The sequence below is a fragment of the Callionymus lyra genome, chromosome 13, assembly GCF_982586985.1.
Source record: "Callionymus lyra chromosome 13, fCalLyr1.hap1.1, whole genome shotgun sequence".
Lineage (NCBI taxonomy): Eukaryota > Metazoa > Chordata > Actinopteri > Syngnathiformes > Callionymidae > Callionymus > Callionymus lyra.
In genome coordinates this window covers 24036351-24063508 of record NC_141830.1, presented here as the reverse complement: position 1 = coordinate 24063508, position 27158 = coordinate 24036351, and the positions used below count along the sequence as shown (strand labels likewise).

Sequence of the window (27158 nt, the reverse complement as noted above, 5' to 3'; positions counted from 1 at the left end):
AAGAGCAAAGGATATACAGGAAAAAAAGCTGTCAATCATTGGCCAGACGATACAAGAGTTACAGGTCAGGAACCTTGTTTGCAGGGATTTAACAGTGCTTTAGGGATTTCTTTACCAACTTTTGATGAAAGCTCCACTAGTCAGGAAAAAATGGAATCCTCTATCTCGAGTTGGTCTGTAACCTTGACATCTTGGATTTTTTTATCAGCCTCCCTGACGCTCGTTGTCATCTCACCACAGGTGCTTTGTGAGATTGACGGCCATTGATTCGGTCAGACGAATAAATCTCCTTTTTCCTAAATACTCATATCAAATGCGATCAATACTGGTGGTTAATGTTCAGCGGGGAGGAGAACCCAAACAGCGGATTACGAAGCAATTTATTCCGTTTACATTCAGTGGAAAATGATTAAAAGCGTGTAGTCTTACAAAACAGATTAACGAAAACTAAAAATATGACCTATACTAAATCTGTTTGCCTGTTAAGGCATACAACAAAATAAAAACACAAGACAAATAAATGGAAACCTGGGAATGGAGTATTCCTGGAAGTTGATCTACTTTAAAGTTGATCCATTTATTGATTCGATTGTACGCAGTTTGAGTGTTTTAAGTAAGTTTCGAAAACTAATTTAACTTCAGTGCAGTCAATGTTTTACCCAGAGGGTGGCGCTGTTTTACAACAGTCAGTGGCGGCTTTAAAATGATCAAGATAAAATGGGCAAAGATACGTTTTAAAGGACACTTTGTTCTTTTATATTAATGTCTTGAAGAACGAACACGTTAGTCAGTTTAAATGGAGACTAAAAAACAGTGGTGCTGCGTTTTCTAATGTGGCTACACAAATGAAATGAGTGAGTAAGTCAGGGAACAACAGCTCCACATCTGCTGGCTCATGACCCAGATCTGCGAAGTTCGGGGAACAAGAGTCTCCAAGTCAGCAGTAAACTGACTTGACTTCCGAAATGAAACTGTCAGATAACTGAAGCAGGTGGGTTTACTGTAGCATTTCACCTGGACGTCACTCACCCGACGTTTCTTCCTCAAGTCTGGTACTTGAATATGTGCTCTGATGCATGCTGGGAAAACAAGTTGTTTATTTACAATGACACACAACCAAGATTAAATTCACAACTTTTAAATGTGTAAGAATCAGCTCTTACAATATGTATCACGATTCAGAAGCAACAATATAATATATTGCAATAAACTGTGATACTGTAGTAACAGGGTTATATTTGTAGTATTGTCGAGTATTTGACTCTGGTGTTGCAGAATTTACAGACCACATGACTCTTGACGAAGTTGTTACTACTTTTGTTTGTTTTCAAACCAAAATGTGTCCAAAAATGCTGGAGTGGACGGTATCCTCTTGTCCTCAGTCATCGCCAAGATCTCAATATCATCGTTACCTTAGCTTCGGAAGACGTACTGTTTAATTGCGACAAAATTATTTGCTTGTTTATTGTAAATAAAACATGAATCTGGTACTTTATTGAAATATAAGCCATAAAAGTAAACTATTATTTTAAAGCAAAGTCTACATATAATTGAATAGGCAATAATTTCTCGCCTAGTTTTTACATCAAGCGCTCATGAAATGCACCTGACACATAAAACGTATTTCATAGAATGATCCTGTTGCTGGGTTTCGCTGTGAGCCCGTTGTGTGGAGCTGATCGTACAGTGCGATCACATGACTCTCCAGCAGTGTGAGGTTGAACATCTGACTAATGACTCGGCAGTGTGATGTGACTCACGAACCCTGTGGGGCTCCTCTCTCTCTCTCTCGACCCCCTAGTCCTGGTCAAAAGTGAGACAGTGAAATTACACCCGGTGCCAACAGGTCTGTGTGCATGTGTGTTCATGTGTGTGTGGTCCGTGTTGTGGTGTCTGCCAGGCGTCCAGCCACAATAACGTCCACCACTGCTGTAGTGGACACACACGCACTGGATTGAAATGGTACCCGGACATCTGCTGGTGGTGAGACCACACACACACACCTACACAGGCCACACCATGTAGGAGCTAAACCTACACACATTCCAAACACACCACTTGTATAACATGTTATCTGAAGTGAGGATGGAGGATGTTGGGATCAGTGTGTCGCACTTGTGCAAAATCTTTGCCCTCATGAAATAGGAGTCGTGTGCACTCCCTGCTTGAGAAGGATTACGTAAACATGCCCTTTGTGTGTCGCAAAACAAGAAAACATCGTGTGGCGTTTAAAAGAATGAATTTATTCTGTCTTTCTGTCTACATTACAAATGGTTTTAAATATAACGTAAGAATGTCTGTACATGTAGTAGTTGACATACATCTGGTCACATGCTTAAATAGAACAATGGCAAAACGAAAAAAGCACTACTCGGATAAATAATATGACATGTTCAGGGACCGTAATTTGATTTTCATAATGATTCCACTGGTTGGAACTGGTTCTAAATTGGAATCGATGGTCAACAAACTTGAGTACCGTACGTGGTAAATATTACATTTTAATATTAACCACGTACAATTTGAACAGCCTCCTCAACAATATATATCTTACAGATCCATCCTGTGACCCAGTCTTGACATAAATCTACGCCTGATTTAGCCTTTACAGGGTAATGTGCCAGTCACACCTGGAGGTTAGACCTTTGACATTTGACACCAATTTACTCTTATCTCTCTTGTTGACGGCTGCAAGAACCAATGATGGGACCCCAAGTACCAATGATGGTGCCAGCAAGGACCATTGATGATGCCCGCAAGGACCATTGTTTATGCCTGCAAGGACCAATGATGGTACCCGCAATGACCATTGATGGTGCCCGCAAGGACCAATGATGGTAACCGCAAGGACCAATGATGGTGACTGCAAGAACCAATGATGGGACCCGCAAGTACCAATGATGGTGCCCGCAAGGACCATTGTTGATGCCTGCAAGGACCAATGATGGTAACCGCAAGGACCAATGGTGGTGCCCACAAGGACCATTGATGATGCCTGCAAGAACCAATGATGGTACCCGCAAGTACCAATGATGGTACCCGCAATGACCATTGATGATTCCTGCAAGGAAAGATGATGGATCCTGCAAGTACCAATGATGGTACCTGCAAGTATCATTGATGGTGCCTACACAGAACAATGACGGTGCCCGCAAAGACCAACGATGGTGCCCGCAAGGATCATTGACGGTGCCCACAAAGACCAATGACGGTGCCCGCAATGATCAAGATGGTACCCGCAAGGATCAACGAAGATGCCCACAAGGACCAAATATGGTGCCCGCAAGGATCAACGATGGTGCCCACAAGGACCAAATATGGTGCCCGCAAGGATCAACGATGGTGCCCACAAGGACCAATGACGGTGCCCGCAAGGATCAACGATGGTACCCCCAAGGATCAAAAATGGTGCCCACAAGGACCAACAACGGTGCCAACAAGGACCAATGACGGTGCCCGCAATGATCAATGATGGTACCTGCAAGGATCAACTATTGTGCCCACAAGGATCAACGATGTGGCCCACAAGGATCAGCGATGGTACCCGCAAGGATCAACGATGTGGCCCGCAAGGATCAATGATGGTGCCCTCATACTAGATCCATCTCATGAGGAATCTAAGTGGTGAGTGTTCTACAGCACTCAGCACCTACACAGCACCAGGAGCTGGAATGAAGGTGGAGGATGTTAACTCCTATACGTTTAAATGAATCCTTCAACTGCATCTTTGATTTTTTTTCAGGGTCTTTTGTTCAGTGAACACACGCTTGATAAACACTGTTGTGCAACTAAACTGTGTCCAAAAGTTATTTTCTTGAACTCACAATGATTAATTTTCCTGCAGATGTGACAGGAAATGATTCTTTTGACGCGGCTCACTAAACCACAGTGCTCTTCTGGACCTCATCAGAACTCCAGTGTCGAAACCACGTTTCCAAGTTGGCCGGCGTGTTCTGGATCTTGGCTGACCCTGCCTCGGTGTGAACCTGTCAGCGACCCGACGACCTACTCTAAAATCTTCCAGTAACGACCCGCCCTCTCTCATTTGTCAGGGGTTCAGTTATCAACACTTTCATTCTAAAGTTATTTCTAGGACGTGTGTCGTAAAAATGTCCACATGGTCTTTTTTACGGGAATCAAGAGCTCGGGCCAGACGAAGCAGCAGGACGACACATGTACGCAGTCGTCTGGTTTAAAGATACATTTTAAGAATGTGCTCGAACAAAGAATCTGGTTTCGACAGTCGACTGCTACAGTCGAGGTGGTCACTGTTGGTTTCTCTGCTGCTTTTATGTGACAAGTTCAACACTGTTACAGTTTTTCTTTTGTCAACTCTGGTGGTTTGTTGTTCTCTCTTTTTTACTGTCTTTCTTCTTTAAAGTCTTTATTCTTTACCGTCTTTCTTTTTTATTTTCTTGTGTTTTTGAAGTTTGTTTTGTTTTGTTCTGCAGTCAGTTGTTTTGCTGCTTTGAACTTTTGAGTTTGCAATAGTTTGCTAAAGATTTAATTCAGTGAAATAAAACTTGTTGTATCATATTCAAATAATAGTTCATAACGCATATAAATAAAACAGTAGTTAATAATAAACAGGTGAGGTAATAATAGTTAATAACATAGAGAAAGGTAATAATAGTAAATAACACATATAGATACAACACTAGTTTGTAATACACAGGTAAGGTAATAATACTTAATAACATAGAGAAAGGTAATAATAGTTAATAACAAATGTAAATAAAACACTAGTTAATAATACACAGGTGAGGTAATACTAGTTAAAAACATAGAGAAACGTAATACTTGTTAACATATACAGATACAACACTAGTTAATAACACACAGGTGAGATAATACTAGTTAAATACATAGAGAAAGGTAATAATAGTTAATAACACATAGATACAACACTAGTTAATAAAACACAGGTGAGATAATACTAGTTAATAACACATAGATAAAATACTATTTAATAATACACACAGGTGAAGTAATGCTAGTTAATGACATAGAGAAAGTAATACTAATTAAAAACATAGAGATTGGGTAATAATAGTTAATAATGATATAGATAAAACACTAGTTAATAACACACAGGAGAGGTAACACTAGTAATAACAGAGACAGGGGTAATAATAGATAATAATTATATAGATAAACTAGTTAATAACATAGAGAAATGTAATAATAGTTAATAACACATATAGATAAAACCCTAGTTAATAATATACAGGTGAGGTAGTACTAGTTAATAACATAGATAAAGTAATACTAGTTAATAACATATAGATCGGGTAACAATGGTTAATAAGGATATCAATCAAACACTAGTTAATAACACACAGGGAGGTAATACTAGTAAATAACATAGAGATAGGGGTAATAATAGTAAATAGTGATATAGATACAACACTAGTTAATGACACACAGGGGAGGTAATACTAATTAAAAACATAAAAGTGAAGCAAATTATTGTTAATAATACAGATGATACTACAACACAGTACAACACTAGTAACAGAGAAAGTGGATGCGATACTAGTTAATAACATAGAAATGGAGGTAATAATAGAGAATAACATAGATGTATAAAACAAGATAATAACGGGAAAAATGGGAGGTAATACAAGTTCATAAAGCAGAGATGGGAGGTTTTCTGATTCTGATTAATGAAACAGAGAAGAGAGGTAATGCAGTTTCATTAAAAAAGAGAGGGGTTAATACTAGTTAATGAAAGAAAGAGGACATATGATCGTAATGAAACAGAGAGAGGACATAATGCTAGTTAGTTTAGTCTATAGTCAATAAGTTTGAAGTGAAGTGTATTTGGGTGGATCCTGACTTTGGTGTCGAAGCAAACACACACACTCTGGCTGGGAGTGAGTGGATTTGACAAATCTACTCGGAGTGAGAGAAAAAACATCAACAGCTAGTAATGAATGAACGTCAACCATCCGCATCAAATGTGATCCTTATTTAAGTGGAAACAAATGGCCGCCTCTCCCCGATAACGCATATGTCGGCCATGTGGAAGCTGCATAACTGCTCAACATTAACTCGGCAACATTCTCTGAGAAACCCACCAACCCACAACAAAACCACCAGCCTGTTATTGCTTAACTGCAGCGACCGCAGCGGCTCCAGGCTAACTGGCGGTTAACTCTGGAAAACAAAGAAGTAGGAGAGGTCGCTGCATGGTTTCATGACAACTCCTCGATTTATCATTATCTCACAAACGTCCAGTTTGAATGTAAATATCCACTTATAAACTAGAAAAGAGAAGAAGCTGATCTCCATCAGAGTGTTGGCCTCCTCTGCTGCCATGTTAGTCACATGAAGTCTTAGTGTTCGTCATTGTTTACTTCAGGTGCGTTGGGCGAGTCGTCAAAATACACAAATGGGTTTTTTTCACGTGTCGTTGGCGTCGACGGTCACGTCATCTTTCCAGCCAGCCTGGCAATGAGTGGAAATTGGAACCACTGATTGTGTTTACTTGTTTTTGTCACGCAGGAGAATATCCTTGAGCATCTTTGGAGAGTTTGTGGAAGATAAATAAAGATTGTAGTATTGGTACTTGATACTCGGAATAATGGTACTGGTTCTGACACTAACCAGACTGAACACAACTCATCTTTGTTTCCATGTCAATTTTGATAAAATGTGTCCAAAATAAAGGTAGTCAACATGTATTTAAAAAAAGCCCCAACATTATAGAGACAGAACAGTCTATAACAACTGACTGAAGATTAAGTTGAACTACTGGAAAAGTACATTGTGTTATTTTATTATTAACATTTTGCTATTTAGGTTTTCAACTTGGGTTTTGATTACCAGACATGACAAATGTGTTCTGTGGTTGACTCGGCCACTGTGTCAGCACCGCTTCTGTTAAAAATCAAATCCCAAATTCGATTTAGTTCAGTTTCCAGTACAAATGATGTTGACAGAAACTCAGGTCGACCAGTGACCACAGTTGAAATGTGATTATTGGATGGAGGCGTGACATCATTCCTCCAGGAGACGCTTCAGCCACTCAAGAGTTGACTTGGAATACAGCGAGAGAAGCGTCACATCCTGAACATGAGTGTGCGACAAAATACATTTGGTCATGATGTCCAAACCTCCCGGACAGTCGTTGACAGGTTAAGGCTATTCCACCTGGAGATCTTAGCGGCTCCGGGAGGAACATCTGTGTGCGCTGGCTCGGTGAAGTGTTGTTGAAACATGCCATGTTCTGTTTTCATGTCTTCTCACTTCATCAGTGCTGTTGTGTTGGAAAACTTTCTGTACTGGATCTTAACCATCGGTGATTTTACCGGCCACAGGAAGGAAATTAAATTAGAGGAGTTCAAGATTCTGTTATTTCTCACCAAATCTAAATTGATCTGACCATGAACTTTTGTTTGGAGTACTGACCCTGTTTTTGAACTTCATATTTTTATCTGACCCCACATATCAATTTGTGGAGCACTCCAGGATTTAACGTTTTTTGATGCACCTTCGAATTAGATGCAAGTTCAGAGATGTAGGTAACCATTGTATGCAGATGACATCCCGTTCTCCTGCTCAATTTCTTAATTCAACTCAACCCTTGTGTTATCTCAGGGTCACCGTGACCCGGAGGCCCAAAGACAAATGTGCTTGTGGTATCTCTTGTGTTGTCTCACTGCATATGTATTTCTGGACGCCAGGAAGGTTGTTCACTTTGACCCACAAGGGATAGTTTTGACAGCTTCATTTCCTTAAATCTAGTTTCCAACCAGGTGCAGGTAAACTTGATACAACACAAACTCGGTGCAACGCAAACTCGATGCAACACAAACTTGGAGCAACGCAAACTCGATGCAAAACAAACTCGATGCAACACAATCTCGATGCAACCCAAACTCTTTGCAACGCAAACTCTGTGCCTCACAAACTCAGTGCAACGCAAACTCGATGGAACACAAACTTGGTGCAACGCAAACTCGATGCAACACAAACTCGATGCAACACAAACTCGATGCAACACAAACTTGGTGCCACACAAACTCGGTGCAACGCAAACTCGATGCAACACAAACTTGGTGCAACGCAAACTCGGTGCAACGCAAACTCAATGCAACACAAACTCGATGCAACACAAACTCGATGCAACACAAACTCGGTGTCTCACAAACGCTGTGCAAAGCAAACTTCGTGCCTCACAAACTCTGTGCAACAAAAACTCAGTTCAAAGCAAACTCGGTGCAAAGCAAACTTGGTGCCTTACAGAATCGGTGCAACATAAACTTGGTGCAACGCAAAGTACAATGCAACGCAAACGCTAAGAGAAAATTGTCTGTTAGGACTGTTGGTAGACAATTGAGACAAAAGTATCTAGTCTAAAACACACCCTCTAGTCTTCAAGGACATCAGATAGTTCATTATATCCTTGATGATGAAAATCCCCTAAAGTCCCTCATGATGGGTCAATTCTGCAGACCTTGATTAGAAGACAATGTTCCCTGTGATGTTCCTGGAGACAAGCGTATATATCTGTTGGCCTTCTCTTCTCTCTTTTTCCTGCCTTTCTAATGGAATTTGTCATAATAAACCTTGGCCAGGATCTATGTCAGCAGGATTAGTAAGTGTGAGAGTCCTTGCGTCACCATGGTAACCACTGACATGTTTGTGGCCTGAGAGTGAACCAACTTGAGAAAATAAATATTACACCCTCCAAAATCAAACTTTAGACCCTCTTTTGTCTCTGTCAGTCCAAACTAAATGAAATTCGACTCTTGGTTTAACCCTCCAACCATCTCTGTGATTTATGCTGCTGCATGTGGGAGCAGTCGTCTGCAGGGGACCCACCCCCACGTACAAACACACACACACACACTTCCAGAGCGGCTGAAAATAATGTAGTTTAGTTTAGGCTCCAGGCATATCACCCGGCATTCTGGATCAAAAGTGAAGTGATTACTCGCCTTGGCTTTAGAATCTTGTAGTCAACCCAAATGTCCATTCTTTCAAGCCACAAAAATGAGGGTGTATTAGTGAAACCAGCTTTCGTTGGAGCTCCACTCTCAGAAACGTTATTCAACAGGACGTCGACATTGTCACACCCACTCGCTACACAAATGATGTGACCTGAATCTGAGCAAGACGGGCAGGAGTTCTCACGACACACACAAGAACGTTCCTCTTCTGAACTCTCGGCTGGCTGGAGCTGTTTGGACTTCCCAGTGATTCTGACAAACCAAAGCAGAACTCGCCCCAAAGAATGCCTCGCCCCATAACAGTGCCTCACTAATCGAAAGACCAATGCTGAGTCTCAAATCGCGCACTTCTCTAAGTGCATTGCTTTACACTACACTGTAAGACAGTGCACTTACTTGTGCAGTATTTAAATTTCGACAGGGTAGGACAGTCTTGAATCAATTTATGTCACTCCAAAATATTAAGTATAAATGCAGAAGTGGGCGATTTTTGACCCACCCCAAGAACACAGTTTCAAATATGCTTCGAAATGAAAGTTGGGTCAACATTTTTTGGAAGATACAAGAAAAATATACGCCGTAAACTTGGTGAAGACTCACTTAGTTAATGACACACTGTCACCATGTGAGTGACGAAGCACTGACTGAAATTTATGTAAGTGATCTGATTTGTGATGGAAGAGACTTAAGACCATTTCACAATTAGTCGAGAATGATAACAAACGTGTGGAACAGAAATACATTCAAAGGAAAACGATGATGTCATTTTGGAAAAGAAGGTGTTTCTGCTGCGCTTTTACTTCATGGTTCAGTATGGAAATGTCTGGAAAATCACCTCATGGACATGTAACAACTGGTTCGACAGATTAATAGAATAAGTAGAGTTGTAAAGAATGTGAGGTCGACGTCTCTCTTGCTAAACTACTATACTTATTACGAGGTTTGAGACAATATTGGTTGGACTTTTTCACTTGTCGCAAAACTCACGAAATGCCAGAGAAGTCAATAGTTCTCTCTTGATGTGGGGGAGCAGTGATTCTACTCTGAGTCTCTACTTTGTTACTGAGCTTATAAAAAACTCTTGTATACTGTATGTGGACGTTCTTTCTGTTCACTACAAATCATGTGACCACAGGTAAAAGGTGGGTTCTGAGGATGCAAAGAGTCACAAACCGATGACTTGACTAGACCACCAGCGTCTACAGTCCTTTGGAGTTTGGCGATTTTTGCCATAAAACAAAGTAGTGGCTCTTTTTTTTCCATCCAGTTTCCAGTCAGTAGCAGAAGAATCTCTGTGACAAAGCTCCAAACCTAGATTTCCCTTGGAAATCACAACATGGTCATGGTCGCACAACAAGACAATCGACTCTCCAGTCGATCTTTACCACACCAGACTGATTTGCTGGCCTTAATGAAATACAGCTCTATTTAAGGTTCAGTCCACGTTTCATTGGATTTACCAAATTTGAGAACAGCAGGGAATCAGCTTGAGTTCCTTGGACAGACCTCAGAGCTGGAGCGGAGGAAGGACATGTGTTTTGTGTTAATGAATAAAAATCCACTCCCTCCGCTTTACAAAGCAACAACAGGCCTCACGAGAACAGGACAACATGCTCACACAAAAAAAACTTTAATGGAGTTCAATGCAAACCAGTCGCACGTCATGACAACAGTTACAAAAATAGAATGTTTCTCTTCTGTGATATAGATCTGCCGTCTGTGAGAACTCAAAAGGTTAAACTCCCAAACCATTATAACGGCTGCTTCTCTGCCTTCTCTCAAAGAAATAGAGAATTTTGTGATGGTGACAGAGAGGAGACACAAGAGGCTTCAAGCATTTAAACAGTACAAACCTACACTTGTACTTGACATTGTTGCCTTGAGAGCGGAGTTGGCTAATATTCATACATAACATGTGACTGTATGTTAATCCTGGTTAATACCAATAGCAGGAGGAATGAAGACAGAAAGCACATGTAGAGCTTCACAAATGTGATAGTATGGAATGGCTGTCTTTTGAGTGACTGAATGAGAGTAATCCTACTGCTTATAACAGCTTTAGAGATGACCAATTGCTACCTAAAGTCACCAGGCCTTCATTTTCATACAAGGTGTGGAAATGTTGTTTATTGTCTCAGGTTGTTGAGTGAGGGTTATCCAGAGTACCTGCTCTGAAACGATGTGTCAGAAGCATTTAACATAAATGGATATTGACTTAGATCCAAACCTCCTACACAAAGAAAAAAATCCTGAACAAGCGAATACATCTATTTCATACTACAACCACGAAAGGATGGCACAGTTTCAAATGTCCGTTGCGTCAAATGAAATGATTTCAATCAAGTTTGATTGAAAAATTTGAATAAATGAGGTATAAAGTTCCCTCTAACGAACTTCTGACATTCGAATGGTCCATTAAGTCCTTAAATTGTCTTTTGCCCATAGAGGCAATGTCGCCTTCATATGATGATTCCTCAACGAACGTACAAAAGAATAAAAGATCCATTTTGGCGTTAAGAGTCGTTAGTCAATCCCTCAGCTCCAACCTGGTGCTTGACCTGGTTGTTCTTGTTCTACTGCCTCTTGGAACCAGAGGCAGGAACATTCTGCTGTTTTTTGTTTATTGGTTCTTGTCGGTTAGGCTGTCCAGGAGGTCCTGGTGTTCCTGGTGGCCCAGGTGGCCCAGATGGTCCTGGCTTCCCTTTTGGACCTGTTGGGCCAACAATACCTGGTAGCCCTGTCTGGCCCTGAATTCCCTGAGGACCCGATGGTCCTTGAAAGCCATCCTTTCCTGATGGGCCTATGTCTCCTTTCTGACCCCTCGCACCAGGAGGTCCTGGCAATCCGAGAGAGCCTTTTAATCCCTTCAACCCTACGGCCCCTCGATTGCCAACTGGGCCCACTTCACCTTGATCACCTTTGGGCCCGGGAGAACCCTTCTCTCCAAGACCTCCCCGGCTTCCAATTAGGCCTCTCTCCCCTTTACTTCCACTAGGTCCTATCGGTCCTTTTGAGCCAGCCTCTCCTCGGTTGCCCTTTGGTCCTGATGGTCCAGGGGCACCTGTTGAAATAGGATGTCCAGGTAAAGAAAACAATATATAGGGTGGGTCCCCGTTCAACTGTTAAATTACAAATTACCTTTTAAGATTGTGAAGTTCTTTATAAGTTTTGAATGGAACTTGTCAACCAGCTTCAGCTCCTCAGTTACCATGGTCAGGTTTATGACATCCATGTCCAAGCGGAGGTTCAAATACATGGTCTGCTGGCTCAGTTGGCTTAGGAGGAGGTTGAGAACCAGAACCGTGCCGTTTATGTTCTGACAGATAAGAAGGAAACACTCATGATTGATTGAGAAAAGCTTAACACAATCATCTTGAGATTTATTTCGATCTGATAGCCTGGTCTGGCAGAAAGACCTCTGTATAATTAATGGTCCTCTACCTGCAAATCTTCAGTTTGCCGGCCCAGGCGACTCTGACATGAAGAGCTCTCAATGTTGATGTACTTGTACATGCTCTGGACATGACTGACAGTGGCGTTGATGCTGGAGGATATTGTGTCTATCTCCATGTCAATGGAGTTGAGTCGTCCGTCCAGTGCAGAGAAACGCTCACCAGTTCTGTTCTCGTAGTACCTAAAGAAGATGACCGGTCGAGTGAGAGCCACTGATGATTGACATGTGAAGTAGCATGTTTTACCTAGAATGGTAGTGGAGGTCATGCATGTTCTCCTCGTGTTCATCCGTGAAAGATGTCACGTTGTCCAGCTGCATTTGCAAGTTCATGACCTGAAACAGAAACTGTTTAGCTCCACTGGACTCCAAAAAAGTTTTCAATCTGCCTTCAAATGCTAATCCTCAACCGAACCTGTTGGGTGAGATCATAGTAGACCTCGCTGGACATGGTGATCCTCTGGTGGTCTGCCACAATGTTGTTCTGAAGGAAACGCATGGTTTGTGTGTTGCTGCTTGTGTTAGACTTCATTGCATTCAGTGTGCGACTGTAGTTTTGCCAGTCTGTCGTCAGTTTCCGAAGGACAAGCGTCTCCTCGTCTGCTTTTCTTTGTAAGGCGTCGATCCATAAGGCACTAAAACCAGATGTAATCGTTAAACCCTTGTGACAAAAAAAGTACTGGCAGACAGCATATTCATCACATCCAAGAAATGAGAGTTCCAGACCAGCTAGAGCTTGCTACAACCACTGCCACTTTCTCAAAGGGGTTTACCCTGAATAGCTCACCTGAGGGCCACTGTGGTGTTGACCTGTTGTGCAGTAGCCTTGACATTGCGTTGATCTGCTGTTAGACTTTTCATTTTCTCCTCCGTCTCCTCAATGACGTCCTTCCAGCCTTTCACCTGATCGAGATATCGTCCCAAAGACTGGTTGAGAAGTTTGACCGACAGGATGTTGTTCTGCATGTCTCGCGTCAGTCGGTTATTACTGGCCGTTAAAGTGTTCTGTGCCTGAGTGGCCTGATCCAGAACCTGGTGGGGTGTTCAATTTAAAATTAAAAGTTACAGTTTTCATTGACAGAAACTACAAGAACGTCCCATCGTGGTCCTTCCTACCTGCTCCTGTCCCAGTATCATTTTCTGAATGTCTTCAAACTCCTTCTTCAACCTGCTGATCTCCTCGATGTGCTGCGTAACATCCAGACAGATGGAACAGTTGGGGGCAGAGCTCAGACCTGTGAACACAAAATGTTCCATTCAGAACTCTTAGTGGTTCTGTAGAAATATATTTGTGAATCCAAGGTGAATAAATCTTGTGTCATGTAAATGTTTTAGAGGTTCACAAAGTTGCAACGTTCCTTCTAGGGGCGGGGACCTGTGTGTGAAGTTAAGATGGAGGGAAGGGAAACTGAACCGTCTCTGTGTTGAATTACATTAATAACTTGAAGAACACAAGTCTGAATGCTGACCAAAAACACAAACTCGACACTTTTAACCAAAACTTTTGAAACATGTTTAACCACTTACAAAACACGCTAATCTACCAGTAAAGCTGAGTTCTCACATACACTTAATATTTTAGTTATCACCTGCGGGAGTACGACTTGATTCCCTGCCAGTCCGAAAAAAACTCTATTCCACATCCTGTCTGTGATGTAATCTTTTAAATGTCTTGTTTTCGTAAGTGTCACAGGTCAGGGAAGACTTGAGGAAATGACTTCACGATAATTGAACTGTTGATGTTGGCACGCTAGTTGTGAGTTTGAGAATCATTAAATGTCTATAAATGTTAACGAGGGGACTTCAGCTGGCCAAACACTGGGACGTTCCAGAAAAGCAACTTGATGCAGCAGGTTTTTTGGAACATAATGTACACGTCTGGATGGGATGTCTTCCCTCATGATTGTGGTCGTCTTACAAATACAAAGCAGCTAAACCACCACACGGTCTTTACCTTCGATCCCCTGCTGCAGTCGGCTGATCTTCTTGTGGTAGACCGACTCCTCCTCGGACAGACTGTCAACTCTTCGGAACACTGGAGCGAAACACAGAATTCATCGTTACTCTGCACATTGGTTTAATTAGCAAGGGACGTGAGAAATCCCTCCGAACGAGGTACTGATCCCCATACATCGCTACCAACGGAGCCATTGTGATTTAATTAGATATTTTAGGGTTGTTGTGGGTGTACGTGAAAGAATGCAGCGGGTGCACTCGAGGGATCAGGGTTAATGTTTTCTGGCATGTTATGTGGACGACCAACAGCTCCTTAGTCTACACCTGTGAGAACAGTTTCAAGAGAATATTTAAAAAGCAAGTTAGGATTAGAATCATTTGGCTTCTGTAGATGGTCTGCTGGTTAATGGAATCATCGTTTCATTTTGCTTTTTCAGATTGTCCTTCCGTCTTTTACTCTTATTTAGGAGGCTTCCTGATTTAACAAACCTCTAGTAGGGGGAATGCCAAAGTGTCTAGATATGTCTAGTTATACTGAAAGAGAAATACCCTGTCGTCCTGGTTGCTCCTCCCTGATTCAGAACTTTCCTGCCAATTTTAATTCTGCACCACTTTCAAGATCACATTCATTTAAAGTGATAGTTCACCCTAAGTAAATAATTTTCTACTCACCCTCATGTCGACTAAGTGTTGGAATTATTTAATAATGTGTTTCTTTTTAGAGTTATAAATGTTTGTTCATTTTAATCTAGCAATACTGCTCGTCTGTAACGTCCCTCTTGTATTGAAGTCTCTACATGAGGAATTGTTCCTGAAAAACTAAAACAAGACTATATTCTACAATCGTTTGTAGCAGAAGTTTAAAGAATAACAAGCAATACAGACAGGAACTACTCAGGGTAAATATAGCGAGCGCTTCCAGTGAAGACAGTCGACAGTATGCTCAGTACTTCCTGGCTGTATCTCTTGTTATTCTTTAAACTTCTGCTTAAAATTTTCATCTTTTATTTTTTTCAGAACAATTCCTCATGTTGAGGCTTTAATACAAGAGGGACGTTACAGACGAGCAGCATGGAGGTATTTGGATGTTTTAAAGTGTCTTTTTGGACGAAGATGAAAACTAAGCTCCATTCGCTACATTAAAATGAACAAACATTTTTGCCTATAACTCTAAAAAGAACAGATTACTTTGAAAATAATCCCAACTCTCAGTCGACATGAGGGTGAGTAGAAAATTTCTGAAGTTTTAATGTTGGGTGAACTATCAGTTTATGTTGTGTGTCTAATTATATTGCAAAAGTCTCCTACTCTAGATCCCCCAACGCTAATAAAGAATTAAGATTGACTGTCAAAAAAGACAGACATGTTTCATCTGTTTTATCTAGACGTATCACGTCAGGAAGGATTTCCGTCATCTTGACAACATTGTTTTCATTGCACACCAGAGCAGTTTTCTTGTTTGACCTGATTGTGTTGAAAAAAGAAACGTACCCAGCGACGCCAGCACGGCCACGGTGATGACGAGGAATGCGACGAATGCGAAGAGCACTTTGACGGCCACTTGCAGGGACTGACTCTGCTGACACCGCATGCAGCCGCTGCGTGTTCGGGCTGAAGCGACAAAAATATAAGATTTTAACACTTTCTGAATGACAAAAAGAGATGTACAATAGACATATGACTGGCGCATTCATGGTGACAAAACAAACAAAAAACAGCTAAACCACTCCTGGCCCGGGGGCCACATATGGCCCTATGACTGTATCGACAGTCCTCAAAAGGTCAGAGTAGAACAAATATATTTTTTTCCCTGGCATCTTACCATTTTATTTTATGTTCATGATTGTATTAATCACTGAGACGGGTTGAATTGGTAAGAGGGTTGGAATAGCAATTCAGATTGAATTGAGCGTCTAACAATGTAAGCTTCTGTTTCTATTCAGGAATGTTTCAAGACTCACCACAGCCGATAAAAAAAACCCTGCACATTGACTTGTCAACTGGCAGGAAAACTGAAGTTTTCAATAACCATAAAATATCAATCACTAAAAAGAGATCAAGCTCACAATAGGCCAAAAGAGTTCCACAATATTGATTTGAAAAGTTGTTTTTGAAACAGTACCACGGTGGTTGTTGCTTGGTAAGTTAATCCTGATCTTCACTGACACATTATTATTGGTTTAGGGTTGTTGTGAGGATACAGCCTGGAGACAGATTCAATCCTTTGGTGTGTGTCTTAGGAACTTCTTTCACTGACTGCTTGTGTACATCATTTGTTTTCTTTCTTTTGGAATTTAACGAGCCACGAGCCAACAAACATCCCCAACTATTACAAACAATCCTGTCCGGATGATGAGATAAACCGAACATCGCTCGTAAACACGATCGCTTCAGTTTACACACGTGGTGTTTGGTGCTGAGTCAGCAGGTCTGATAAGATCCAGGCTGACAGGAGGAAGTGGGATTGTATTGGCCAATCGTGAGGAAAATATTTGGATTAATAAGAAACTACAGAAGGCTTGTGACCTCTGAAGGAAGGCATCTCCTCCTCCTCGCCATTGAAGTCCTCCTCTGGAACACAAGAAATATCAAGCTGAGTCACAATATCGTGAGACATACTCCACAGATTGTGTTGAAGTACCTTTGAACAGCTGGTTCTCATAACCCCTGAAGTTTTCTGTTGGGAGAACACAAAGTTAAGACTTTTCACTGATGAACAGTCCACAACACTGTCGCGAGGGTCTGCTAAACTTCTGCCTGGAGGAGAAGCAGGCGCACTGGGAGAAGACAGTTTTGGCTGGTGAACTGGGGAAGAAGGTTTGTTGACTTGCTCAAGAGCGAAGGGGTTACAAGGAGGAGGACGCTGGTGTAACATCGTGACATAACATCGTGTGTGTGTGTCTATGAAGGTTCTCATCCAACCAGGTCTTGGTTATCCAAGAGGTTCAAAAGCCAGTCAACTGGACTGTGTAGAGTTCTAGGAAGACGTTTCACCTCTCATCCGAGAAGCTACTTTCGTTCCAGACTCCTTCAGTTCTGGAATGGTAAATGGTAAAATGGGGGGAAACGTCTTCCTAGAACTCCACAGATTCCAGTCTACTCGCTTTTTAACCTCTTGTATTATCATGTGTCTGGTGATCGGATGACGAGTATCGTTATATCCTATCTGGACGCTGAAAGTTGTGTTTCCGGCATCCGTACGAGTCTCCAGTATAAGAGGATCGAAACATTGTGTGACGCTGTCAGTCGGGTAAGATCAGACTGGATGGTCTGCACCTTGGTTAGCTTCTGCGGCGCCACGAAAGTAAACATATTGCCGATTCCTGATAATCTTGAGATGGTCTAGTTCATAACTAGACTCTGTATTGGTTCTTTGTTGATGTTTGTGTTGAACACATGATGATTTGTCTCCAACCACCTTCCCGTTGTCTAGTTCTTAGGTTGAGCCCAGTGTTAGCTTTGTGCAGCACGGGGGCCAGATGCAGCCCTTGAGGTCAGATATTGTGTCGAAAATAACAATTTTATTATGTATTTTTTTCTGTTATTCATTTCTTGTCTCTTAGTATGACTAAAGGGTTTTTGTTTTAGCACCTTTGTCCTCTCTTTGTCCTACATTTTTATTTATAAAAATGTCAATTAAATACAAATATTTATCAATATTTGATAGAATAGATGCCTTTATATCAAATTTTAAAAGTTAATTAACGCTTATTTTGCTTGATTTTATAGTTTTCGCCGGTTTAATTTTTGCTTGGTGGCCCCTCATAACAGCTCTGTATAAAATGTGGCCCTTGAGGAGATTTAATTGCCCGGCCCTGAACTAGAATGACGCTGACAATGACATTAACACCTTTAGAGCTCCTGTATAATGTTCTACTCATAGTATTGTTTTTGATCGAACAGCCAAACATTACTAACACAGTGGTGGTGATTATATTTACAGAAGTAAAATCATTTTTGAAAATAGTTTCTTTCAGAAACAACAACAATTTTTAGAAATAACCAAGAAGAAAATGTAAATTGTGGTTCCGAGCATTTTCTCTGCACCGGGTCAAATAGCTATTAGCATGTGGCTGGCTTCAGCGATGAGTTCACTGAGAGGGGCTGATATGAAAAGAGAATGGTATTTAAAATGTGTGAGTGAGTTGTTGAGGGTTCATTGATCTAGTTTTAGACAATTCATTAGCTTCAGTTTGCATCCAGGAATGTTTCAGACCGACCACAGCAGCTATAATAACCGCGACCCTGACTTTGGGAAACTGGAGTCGCTAAAATAATGACTTGTATTGTTCTGCTTGGAAACCTGTGAGTGTCCGCTGTGGGTCCAAAAGGTGTGACACGTGGATGGATATAGGAGGATGAAGAGGTGAGTATTCAAGGAGAGACTCAAGGTAGAACCACTGCTTCTCCAAGGGAGAGACTTGACGTGGCTTTATCGCAGGATTTGTTATGAACCAATGAGGTCCCGAGTCTACTGGGATAGACCAGATCCAGATCCTTGTAATCAATGCTGTCGTGAGTGGAAACTCAAACACATCATTAAATGACGCTCTAGTTAGTTTGACCGTTATGATAACACGTCAAAATAAGTCTGACATGTTCAAGTCCCCTCTCGACTCTCCTCCTGAGGACGTAGCAGACTAGTGCTGTCACAACAATCTGCAGTCCAGACGTGCCACGAGGGGCGTTGTGAGGTGGATGTTTATGTGTGGCGGTGTGGAACAGCTGAGCTCAGGTCTGGCTGCGTGAGTCACCAGAGGCTGTTACATAAGTCTGGTGGCGTGAACAAACAGAGAAAGTCACCTTTGGGTCATGAACATGAAGTCGGTTATTTTTTTACCAAGAATATAATGCATTTAAGAATTACAAGTATTGTTTCTTACATTCTGAGGTAAGATGTATCAACCCATTTTCATTTATGAAACAAATTAAATAATGAGTGAATGATAACACAGCAGGGAATAATGCCTGAATGGTACAGGTTTGTTGGAATTAACCAGTAGGCAAGTTTTATTAAGAAACTGGGAGCAATAAGTGGAACACAAGCCACTAGGGTCACATGTCAAATATGTCTGGAGCTCAGAGAACACGGGGAAGCAAATTAAAATATTGAAAATTGATAACACATGACATATTTATGATCTTTATTAACGTGAAAAATCTGTTTGTTGCGAGAAAGTCTATCCACCAGAGACACTCCCGTCCTGATTATCAACCGCGGACCTTCTTGTCAAAGTTCTTGTGGCCAGATTCGGATTTCACCCTCCTCCTCCCCCAACCCTCCCTCATGCCTCACCCAGTGCTGTTACGTTCCTCACCCTTCTGTGGAAAACAGAGTCATTTCTGCGTGGTTAGTGCGGAAGCTGACCCGTCCAAGAACCACAAAGCCGAGCGAGCTGACAGCAGCAGAACCGTCTGGTCGAGGCACACCTACGGCGTCGAAACATCCATTGTGGCGACGCAGCAGTCAAGGTTAAATTGAAAACGTGATGCTCAACATTGATCCTCACGATGGCTTACGGATAGATCAGGTGGACAAAAAGATTTTGTGTAAGATGTATTTATGTTCTGAGTAAACTTGACTGAAACAAGCAGTATGACCTGTCAAGAGTCACTAACTCATTTAAGACGGTAATAAGCGATAGAACATTATATAAAAACAATTTTTCTTTCTGTGCAGTCCGATAACTAATGATACACAGTATCAGATGATTTCCACTTCTTTTTTTTTGTAATCTTAAAATCTCTAAAGAAAAATAGATTTTAGGTGAAATACACCTAAACAAAGAAAATATATTCTAAAATATTTTGCTCACTTTTAAAATAATTAAAGTGGGGTCTGCACAAGTTTTAAACCGTGTAATTTTGAGGGAAAAAAAATGGTCATAATATAAAAAGGTTTGTTGATGACTTTGGCACATCGTTATGTAAACCTGACTGACTTTTTTTAACATCTGACATCATAGAAAAAGTGAGTTAAAAATGTCACAAGAAAGTCACAACCACTGTTGTGTTAACAGTTTATTTTGGTGTCTAAACAAGAAGGAGCTGTCTCGCCTGCAGTTAATACAAAACTCTGCAGCAAGAATTCTGACCTGCTTTAGTAGAAGAACACACATTTCTCCGATCCTTAAAACTCTTCTTTCTCTCCTTTCAGGACTTGTTTTCTGCTATTCATGGTCAGACCTTACATCAGTGATCTGATCCAGACTTACACCGGGATCTGAGGTCTGAGGATCAGAATCTACTGATGGTTCCTGAACACGCTTCCAGACCAGAGGAGAGAAATCCATTTGATGGAGTCAAGCGCAAAGAGAGAGGAAGATCGTTCCAAAGCTTAGGAGCAACAGCCTGGAAGGATTTTTCTCCTCTGGTCCTGAACCATGTGCGAGGAACCATAAGTAGATTCTGATCCACAGACCTCAGAGCCCGAGCTGGGGTGTAAGTCTGGACCAGATCAGTGATGTAAGGACGAGCTTTACCATGAATAGATCTGAAAGTAAGAACCAGAATTTTAAAGTTGATCCTGAACGAAACTGGCAGCCAGTGAAGAGTTTTAAGGATCGGAGAAATGTGAGTTCTTCTACTAGAGCAGGTCAGAACTGCAGAGTTCTGTATCAACTGCAGGCGAGACAGCTCCTTCTTGTTCAGACATGAAAACAAACTGTTGCAATAGTCCAGACGAGAAGACACAAACGCATGGATAATAAGCTCCAGACCATGTTGTGACACCATTTTCCTAAGTTTATAGATTTTTCTCAGTTGAAGGAAACAGTTTCAGGTCAGTTTTCTGCAATGTTGAACTAGAGACATGTCTTTGTCAAATACAACACCCAGGTTTCTCAGGCTCAGTTTGACAGACTGACCTAAGTCCCCCAAGTGCTGACTCAACCCTGGAACCTTATTATCAGGAGCAATAACCAGAGTTTAAGCAAACGTACTTGCCTACTTACTTACTTACTTACTTGCTTACTTACTTACTTACTTGCTTACCTTATTCGAGGTGATATCGTGGGAAGTGCTGCTACACTCTCAAGGCAGCCAGTTAAACGTGCAGAGATCTGTGGCTGTAAAGCCTCCAACAGAACAGCACATGTCCCACTCTGAACTCTGAACATGTTCGTTAGTTTTCTGTTTATTGTCTTTGTGGGAACCAGCGTGCAGGTGTGTTACATAACAAGCTGCTGAGGAGGAGGGCCACACTAATGCTCTCAGGATGTTGCCCGTCTCCACCAGCACCGTGAGGACGTGGACCGACCCCGTCCGATCTCTACCGCGTCACATCTGTCACAGTTTCTGGATGTCGCCGACTCCTGGAGGTTCTGACCACCACTCATAAACAAACCTCTCGCTCCCGTGTGTGTGGTCCTCCGACTCCACCGTAAAACCCCGGAATGTGTCGGTCGACCTTCTGGTCAAGACATTACCAGACGGCCTTTTTAGTGCCTCCGGGACTGGAGACCTCTAGAGACGGAGCTGGTGTTGCATGTTTTCTCAAAGCTGCAGAAACACTGAGTTTACAAGCTGAAGCGTGTTTTATATCCTCACATGCTTCACTGACAAACGCAACACAATCACTCCTTCAACTCAGACGGTAAAATCAGGTTTATAGTTAGTTACTTAAAGTATGTTTGGTTTCTGAGTAAAAAGAGATATATTTAGCCACTCTTGTGGAAGAAATACTGGAGACCTACTTAAACTAATCAAACTCCAACTCTCCTGACTCACATGTTACAAACGTTGAAGTCTTCCTCTCAAAGCAAGTCCCTTATCATGACCATGTTTTCAACTTATTACTTTATAAAGTTGCTCTGAAATCTTGGCAAACGAGAGGTTACGAGAGCGGAGTCCATTAAGACGTAATAATGGCTTCACTCCTCCTCCAGCCAGCTGTAATCACGCCCCGCTTTGTTTATACAACGAGTCCCTTGGAGGTGGAGACTTTTGTGATTGATGATGCACAGTGAAAAACCTCCATGTTTGAACAAGCACACCAGAGTGGGCGTGGTTGTGGTTGTGGTAAATGTGATTTCATCTCCAGAAATAATGTTTTCAGTGGGCCGGACTTAAGATAATTTTCTTAAGTCAATATCTTTATTAAAAGAGAGTTTTGTACCAACAGACACTGATGATACAATAGAGTCCAACATATATTTAAGAAACACTTAAATCTACACATTAGTTCAACTTTAATATATTTAAAATGTTTCCCTTTCACTTTGGTTTTATTTTGTATTTTCGCCTCATGTTGTCTCCAAATGAACTTGACGAATGAGTTGTTGATATTTCCTGCAAGTGATTTTTCTGACAGTTTAGCTTTTGGTTAGTGAGATTCTGGACTTCTTGTTGTTTTGTGTCGTGACTTGTTATATTTTATGGGTTTTTTGGGGACTCTGATGAATTATGTTTATAGACTTCTTATATAAGTAAGTAAGTAAGTAAGTAAGTAAGTAATATTTATTTATATAGCGCTTTTCCAGACCAGGGTCACAAATATGAAATTGTATTGTACATTGAGCGTCTCGTGTCTCCTTGAGTCTGTTCACCTGCACGTGTGAAAGAGGCTCTGTGTAAGATTGAACATATTTGTCTAGGGCTCCCTCTGGTGTTAGAACCATGTTGTAACAACCCTAGGGCCACAGTCGAGACTTGCTCTTGTTCAAGACCAGATACAGTTTCAGCTTAATCAGTAATTAACCATTATAGCAACAAATACAAACGTCGTCTCTGACCCGTTCCCCTTAAAGAAGTTATTTGGTCACAGATAAGTTTATTAATTTTAGTGTGTGACATGACTGACAATATAAATAACTAAAAAATATGTTACATAGTACTGCTTTAAAACATCTTGTTCTTAGTTGAATTTCATTATAGTACTTTTACTTAAGTACAATATTGTAGTACTTTTCTCACCACGATGTTCTTGAGCAAAAGGTGTTAATATATGAGGTTGCTGGTGAAACGCCCGCATAGACGACTCAGAAATGCTTCATAATGGTTGTGAACAGACTCAAGGAGAACCTACTCCCTCCACACACATCCATGCCAAGGTTTGTCTCCAGCTGGAACCAACAACCTTGTAGCGGTGCCGACTCCGGTTACCTTCATTGCTGAGATTACGGCGCCGACATTCGATCAAACTAAAACAAATCTGCTGTAAATGAGGAAAATCTCTGACTCTATTAAGTTTTCACTCCAAATTAAAAATGCTTGGACTGGCATTTTAAAACAAGCCACAACGAAATATCTCAGTCTTTCCTCGCGCTCGGCCAAGAGTCCACCTGTCTCCCCCTCCTCCCTCACGGAGCCCCCCCACCCAACCACCCACCTCTCTCTCTTGCTCGACCAGGAATGAATGGTTTATTCTGGACTCTTAAGAAACCACACTCACAGACCTCCTCTCCTGTTATTCCTCATTTGTGCGGTGATGGATTACTGTCATGATTGCAGTGGTCAGATTTATATCCTGTCTGCTGCTTCTCCACACATTTCTACTGACCCTGAACATCTTAGAGGAGGCAAGAACTGGTCTTGAGTCAATGTTTGCTGTTCTTGTCTTGAAGTAACGGGTTGGTTGAACAATCATGACCAAATAAAAATCTCTTGCTGATATTTGAATGGCAACGTCAGACATCAGAGATCGTGTTCAGTACAGAGAGACCTTTTGAAGTCAGAATCTGACACAACAAGCGTCTTGATCTTGTTTTGTAAACAAATGTACGTGCTATTTTGACGTAATATTCTCACTCCATGTTTTTAAACTACAGATAGTGTCTTTTATGAATTCAAATTGAGAAACTTTTCAACTTTTGAACAATATTTTAACTGGAACAAAAATGGGATGATTTTCTGCCGTAGTTGTTGGATTTTACTTACTTATGAAAGTTCCATAAGCAGGAATTATATAATACATCAAAATTTTCTTTCCTCATACTCACTTATCTGAAAATATGTTTAATTTTCCTTTAGTACTATGAAAAGAAATATACAAATATAAATACAAAAAATATATAATAATATAAAAAAATAAATTAAATATATAAGTATTCTGCTAAGTTACAAAATATATTTTTTATATTTCAGGCTGAAGATGACATAATATCTGATCTCTTGACTTGATTTATCAAGTGTTCATGCATGTGCGTGAGTGTATGTATGTGCATGCGTGTGTTTGTATGTAAGTAAGTAAGTAAGTCAATTATATTTGTGTGACTGTTTGTGAGTGTGTGTGTGCATGTGTGTAATGTGTGTATGTTTCTGACTTTTTTCCTGACTTTACAAACCAAAAGTCAGGAAATGTTTTTGATTGTTGATATCTTTCAAACCAGACCTTCTTAAAGTAATGTTAGTTAGTTGTATAAAAGATCAATAGAAAACATGTTCGGGGGGGCGGGCCAAACGTGGAGTCGGCAACAACAAAATGACTTTGCTCAACCACTAAGAGAATATTCTGCTCAACTTCCACACAGTCGAAAACAGCTCTGGTTCTGGTTCTGTGTTTTGGCCAAGACGTAACCCCATATTCTGACGGACATGTGACAGTGACCGTACCTTGTTTCTGCATTTTTACTTCAGATCAGACTTGAACAAGTGGACCCGTGGACCCACATCTGGACTCCAGCAGAGTCCATTTAGACACTGGATATTCATCTGGGATCATGTGTTCCAGAGCGAGAGCTCCGCTTCTTAAACACCATTGTGATGTTTCAATTCTTCACTCCCGTAGATGTTCACGGAAGATTGCTTCAGTTTGTCGCCACATTCCAGCCTGTTATTCTTCCTCTTTGTTCTTGTCGTTTGTGCAAGACTCTTGTAAATCTGGAAAACATGTCGGGTCCTTCTTCAAAGCCGGCAGACTTGCGCTCTCATGCCATGTTGTGAGAGTGAGACGGCTCCACTCCTGCTCGCTTTTATAAAACTCACACACACACGTCAGGAGCTCTGAAGCTGACTGACCGAGGTCCTGGTCCAAGAACAACAGAGCTGAACTCGAGCAGCGACGACACGCTGCAGGTGAGGCCAGTCGCTGGTTTGAGTCTTGACTGAGGTGTTGTGCCCCGTGTGGACCCTCACCCCTAGTTTGGAGGGAGAACTTCAACTGCAGTTGTGATGTAAAGTGTTGTGTGTCACTGCAAGTAATATGTTGTGAGTCCATGTGTGCAGATATTGTACTGCATGTGTTGTGAGGGAAGGTGACATTGTCAAGTGCATACGTCGCTTTGTTATCGTTATTAAAGATGTTTTGGTGTGTTTAATACACAAAGTTGCATTTTGTGTGTTTCTGTGTCTTAAGAGATTCTAAAGGTGTGTGTACAGTATATAACCTTAGTCTCTAGTGTGTGTTTTCCTTATTGAGGGTTTGTGTATTTTGTTTGTATGCACACAATGCACATGTGTTAGTCTCTTTGAATAGTGTGTGTTAAAATGTGTTATTGAATTTGTTTATGTTTAATAGGTGGGATGTGTATACACATAGTGTGTGTTGTGATCATCATGTCTGTGTTTTAGTGTGTTAAGATTTTATTATTGTGTATATTGTATTTTAGTGGGAGTGCGTCTCTGTGTAATTGTGTCTAGGATTGTGAAAGTGTGTAAGTGTTGTGAGTGACCCTGATGTCATAAATTTTTTAGGGATTTTCCTTTGATCTGGTCAAATAAACTAAGATAATAGTGAAGATGGCTGATCACCTCTCGAGGCTCTCTGCCTCCATCTAGGGGTCACAGCTTTGAGTGTATCTGGTTGATGAAAACCTAAGTGTTGGCTCTACAAATGTAAAGGTCAAAACAGTCAGTAACTGTCAATCATCTGTCCATGTTTCTTATGTCCCTGAACTCCTGTTCGTCTGCATCAATCTGACAACACACTTCTGCATTTTCAAAAACTTCAAGCAGTGAGACGCACAGGTGTTTCTCCACTCTGGCGGAGGAACTTTACCTTTCATGGTGCCGGTCGAGTCTCCTGCTGAAGAGTCCGGGGGTCGATGGTCGTTGTGGGTCGGTCTCACATCAGAGTCATCTCCAGTTCTGAAGTCAGTAATTCCAAAAGAAACCTTCTCGCCGAGCTCATGTGTTCACCTGCAGCATCACACCTGAGGTTCTGTTGTGTAACTCCTGCAGCTCGCTGTGGTTCTGTCCGCTCAGAGTGAGAGGAAGCTGGAGCTCCTCCGACGTTCAGGACCTGAGGAGAGGGAGGGAGAGAGGGTGGAAAGGAGGCGAGGGAGGGAGCAGTGATGGGGAGCACAGCGACAGGAGGAGGAGGTTCTACAGTTAATGACTAACAAATGTCTCTGGTTCGAGTGTGAGTCGGCTGCGCCCTTGGAAAAGTCAGATGTGGACACACACCTGCACACACACACACACACACACTTGTACTGTACGCTCATGTTGAGGTTTCAGTGAGCAGGTTTGTCCTGGCAAGTGTCGGTTCGACCACAACAGCTGACGAAGCAGCTTCTTCTCCGCAGAACAACCATCATGAAGGTGTTGAGCTGGTGTCGAGTCTCAGCGATGTTGTGTTGTTGTTGCTCCACTGAGAAGCTTTTTGCACAGAATACATGTTGTCAAACTAACAATGAAACATGTTCATTCAATTATTACAGAACGCACAAGTTGACATCAAAACAGTCACACAACACACTCACCGAGTGTATATTTAACGCAAACACACACTCACATGTACTCGACACATAAACAAACAAACGCGCTCACATGTTTACACACTACATAAACACTCACATTTTTATATTTGGCAACACAAACATGCACAAAATACATGTGTACATCCAACACAAACA

The 27158-nt window shown here is 41.4% G+C and overlaps 1 protein-coding gene across 2 annotated transcripts; it reads right to left on the bottom strand.

The window, feature by feature from the left end:
* Window positions 1–10570: 10570 nt before the first annotated feature.
* On the bottom strand, window positions 10571–26491 carry scara3 (scavenger receptor class A, member 3). Of its 2 annotated transcripts, none has more exons than XM_087806204.1 (12): window positions 26300–26491; window positions 17006–17041; window positions 16891–16935; window positions 15856–15975; window positions 14363–14443; window positions 13525–13643; window positions 13196–13440; window positions 12824–13043; window positions 12656–12744; window positions 12399–12591; window positions 12096–12273; window positions 10571–12018 (listed from the first exon to the last, which is right to left on the bottom strand). In XM_087806204.1, exons 1-12 carry the CDS (start codon window positions 26304–26306, stop codon window positions 11531–11533), a joined length of 1821 nt encoding a protein of 606 aa, XP_087662330.1. In that variant the 5' UTR covers window positions 26307–26491; the 3' UTR covers window positions 10571–11530. The 2 variants fall into 2 exon arrangements, with proteins under 2 accessions (XP_087662330.1, XP_087662331.1); XM_087806205.1 differs by lacking the exon at window positions 26300–26491 and adding an exon at window positions 21358–21496.
* Between the last annotated feature and the right edge of the window lie 667 nt (window positions 26492–27158).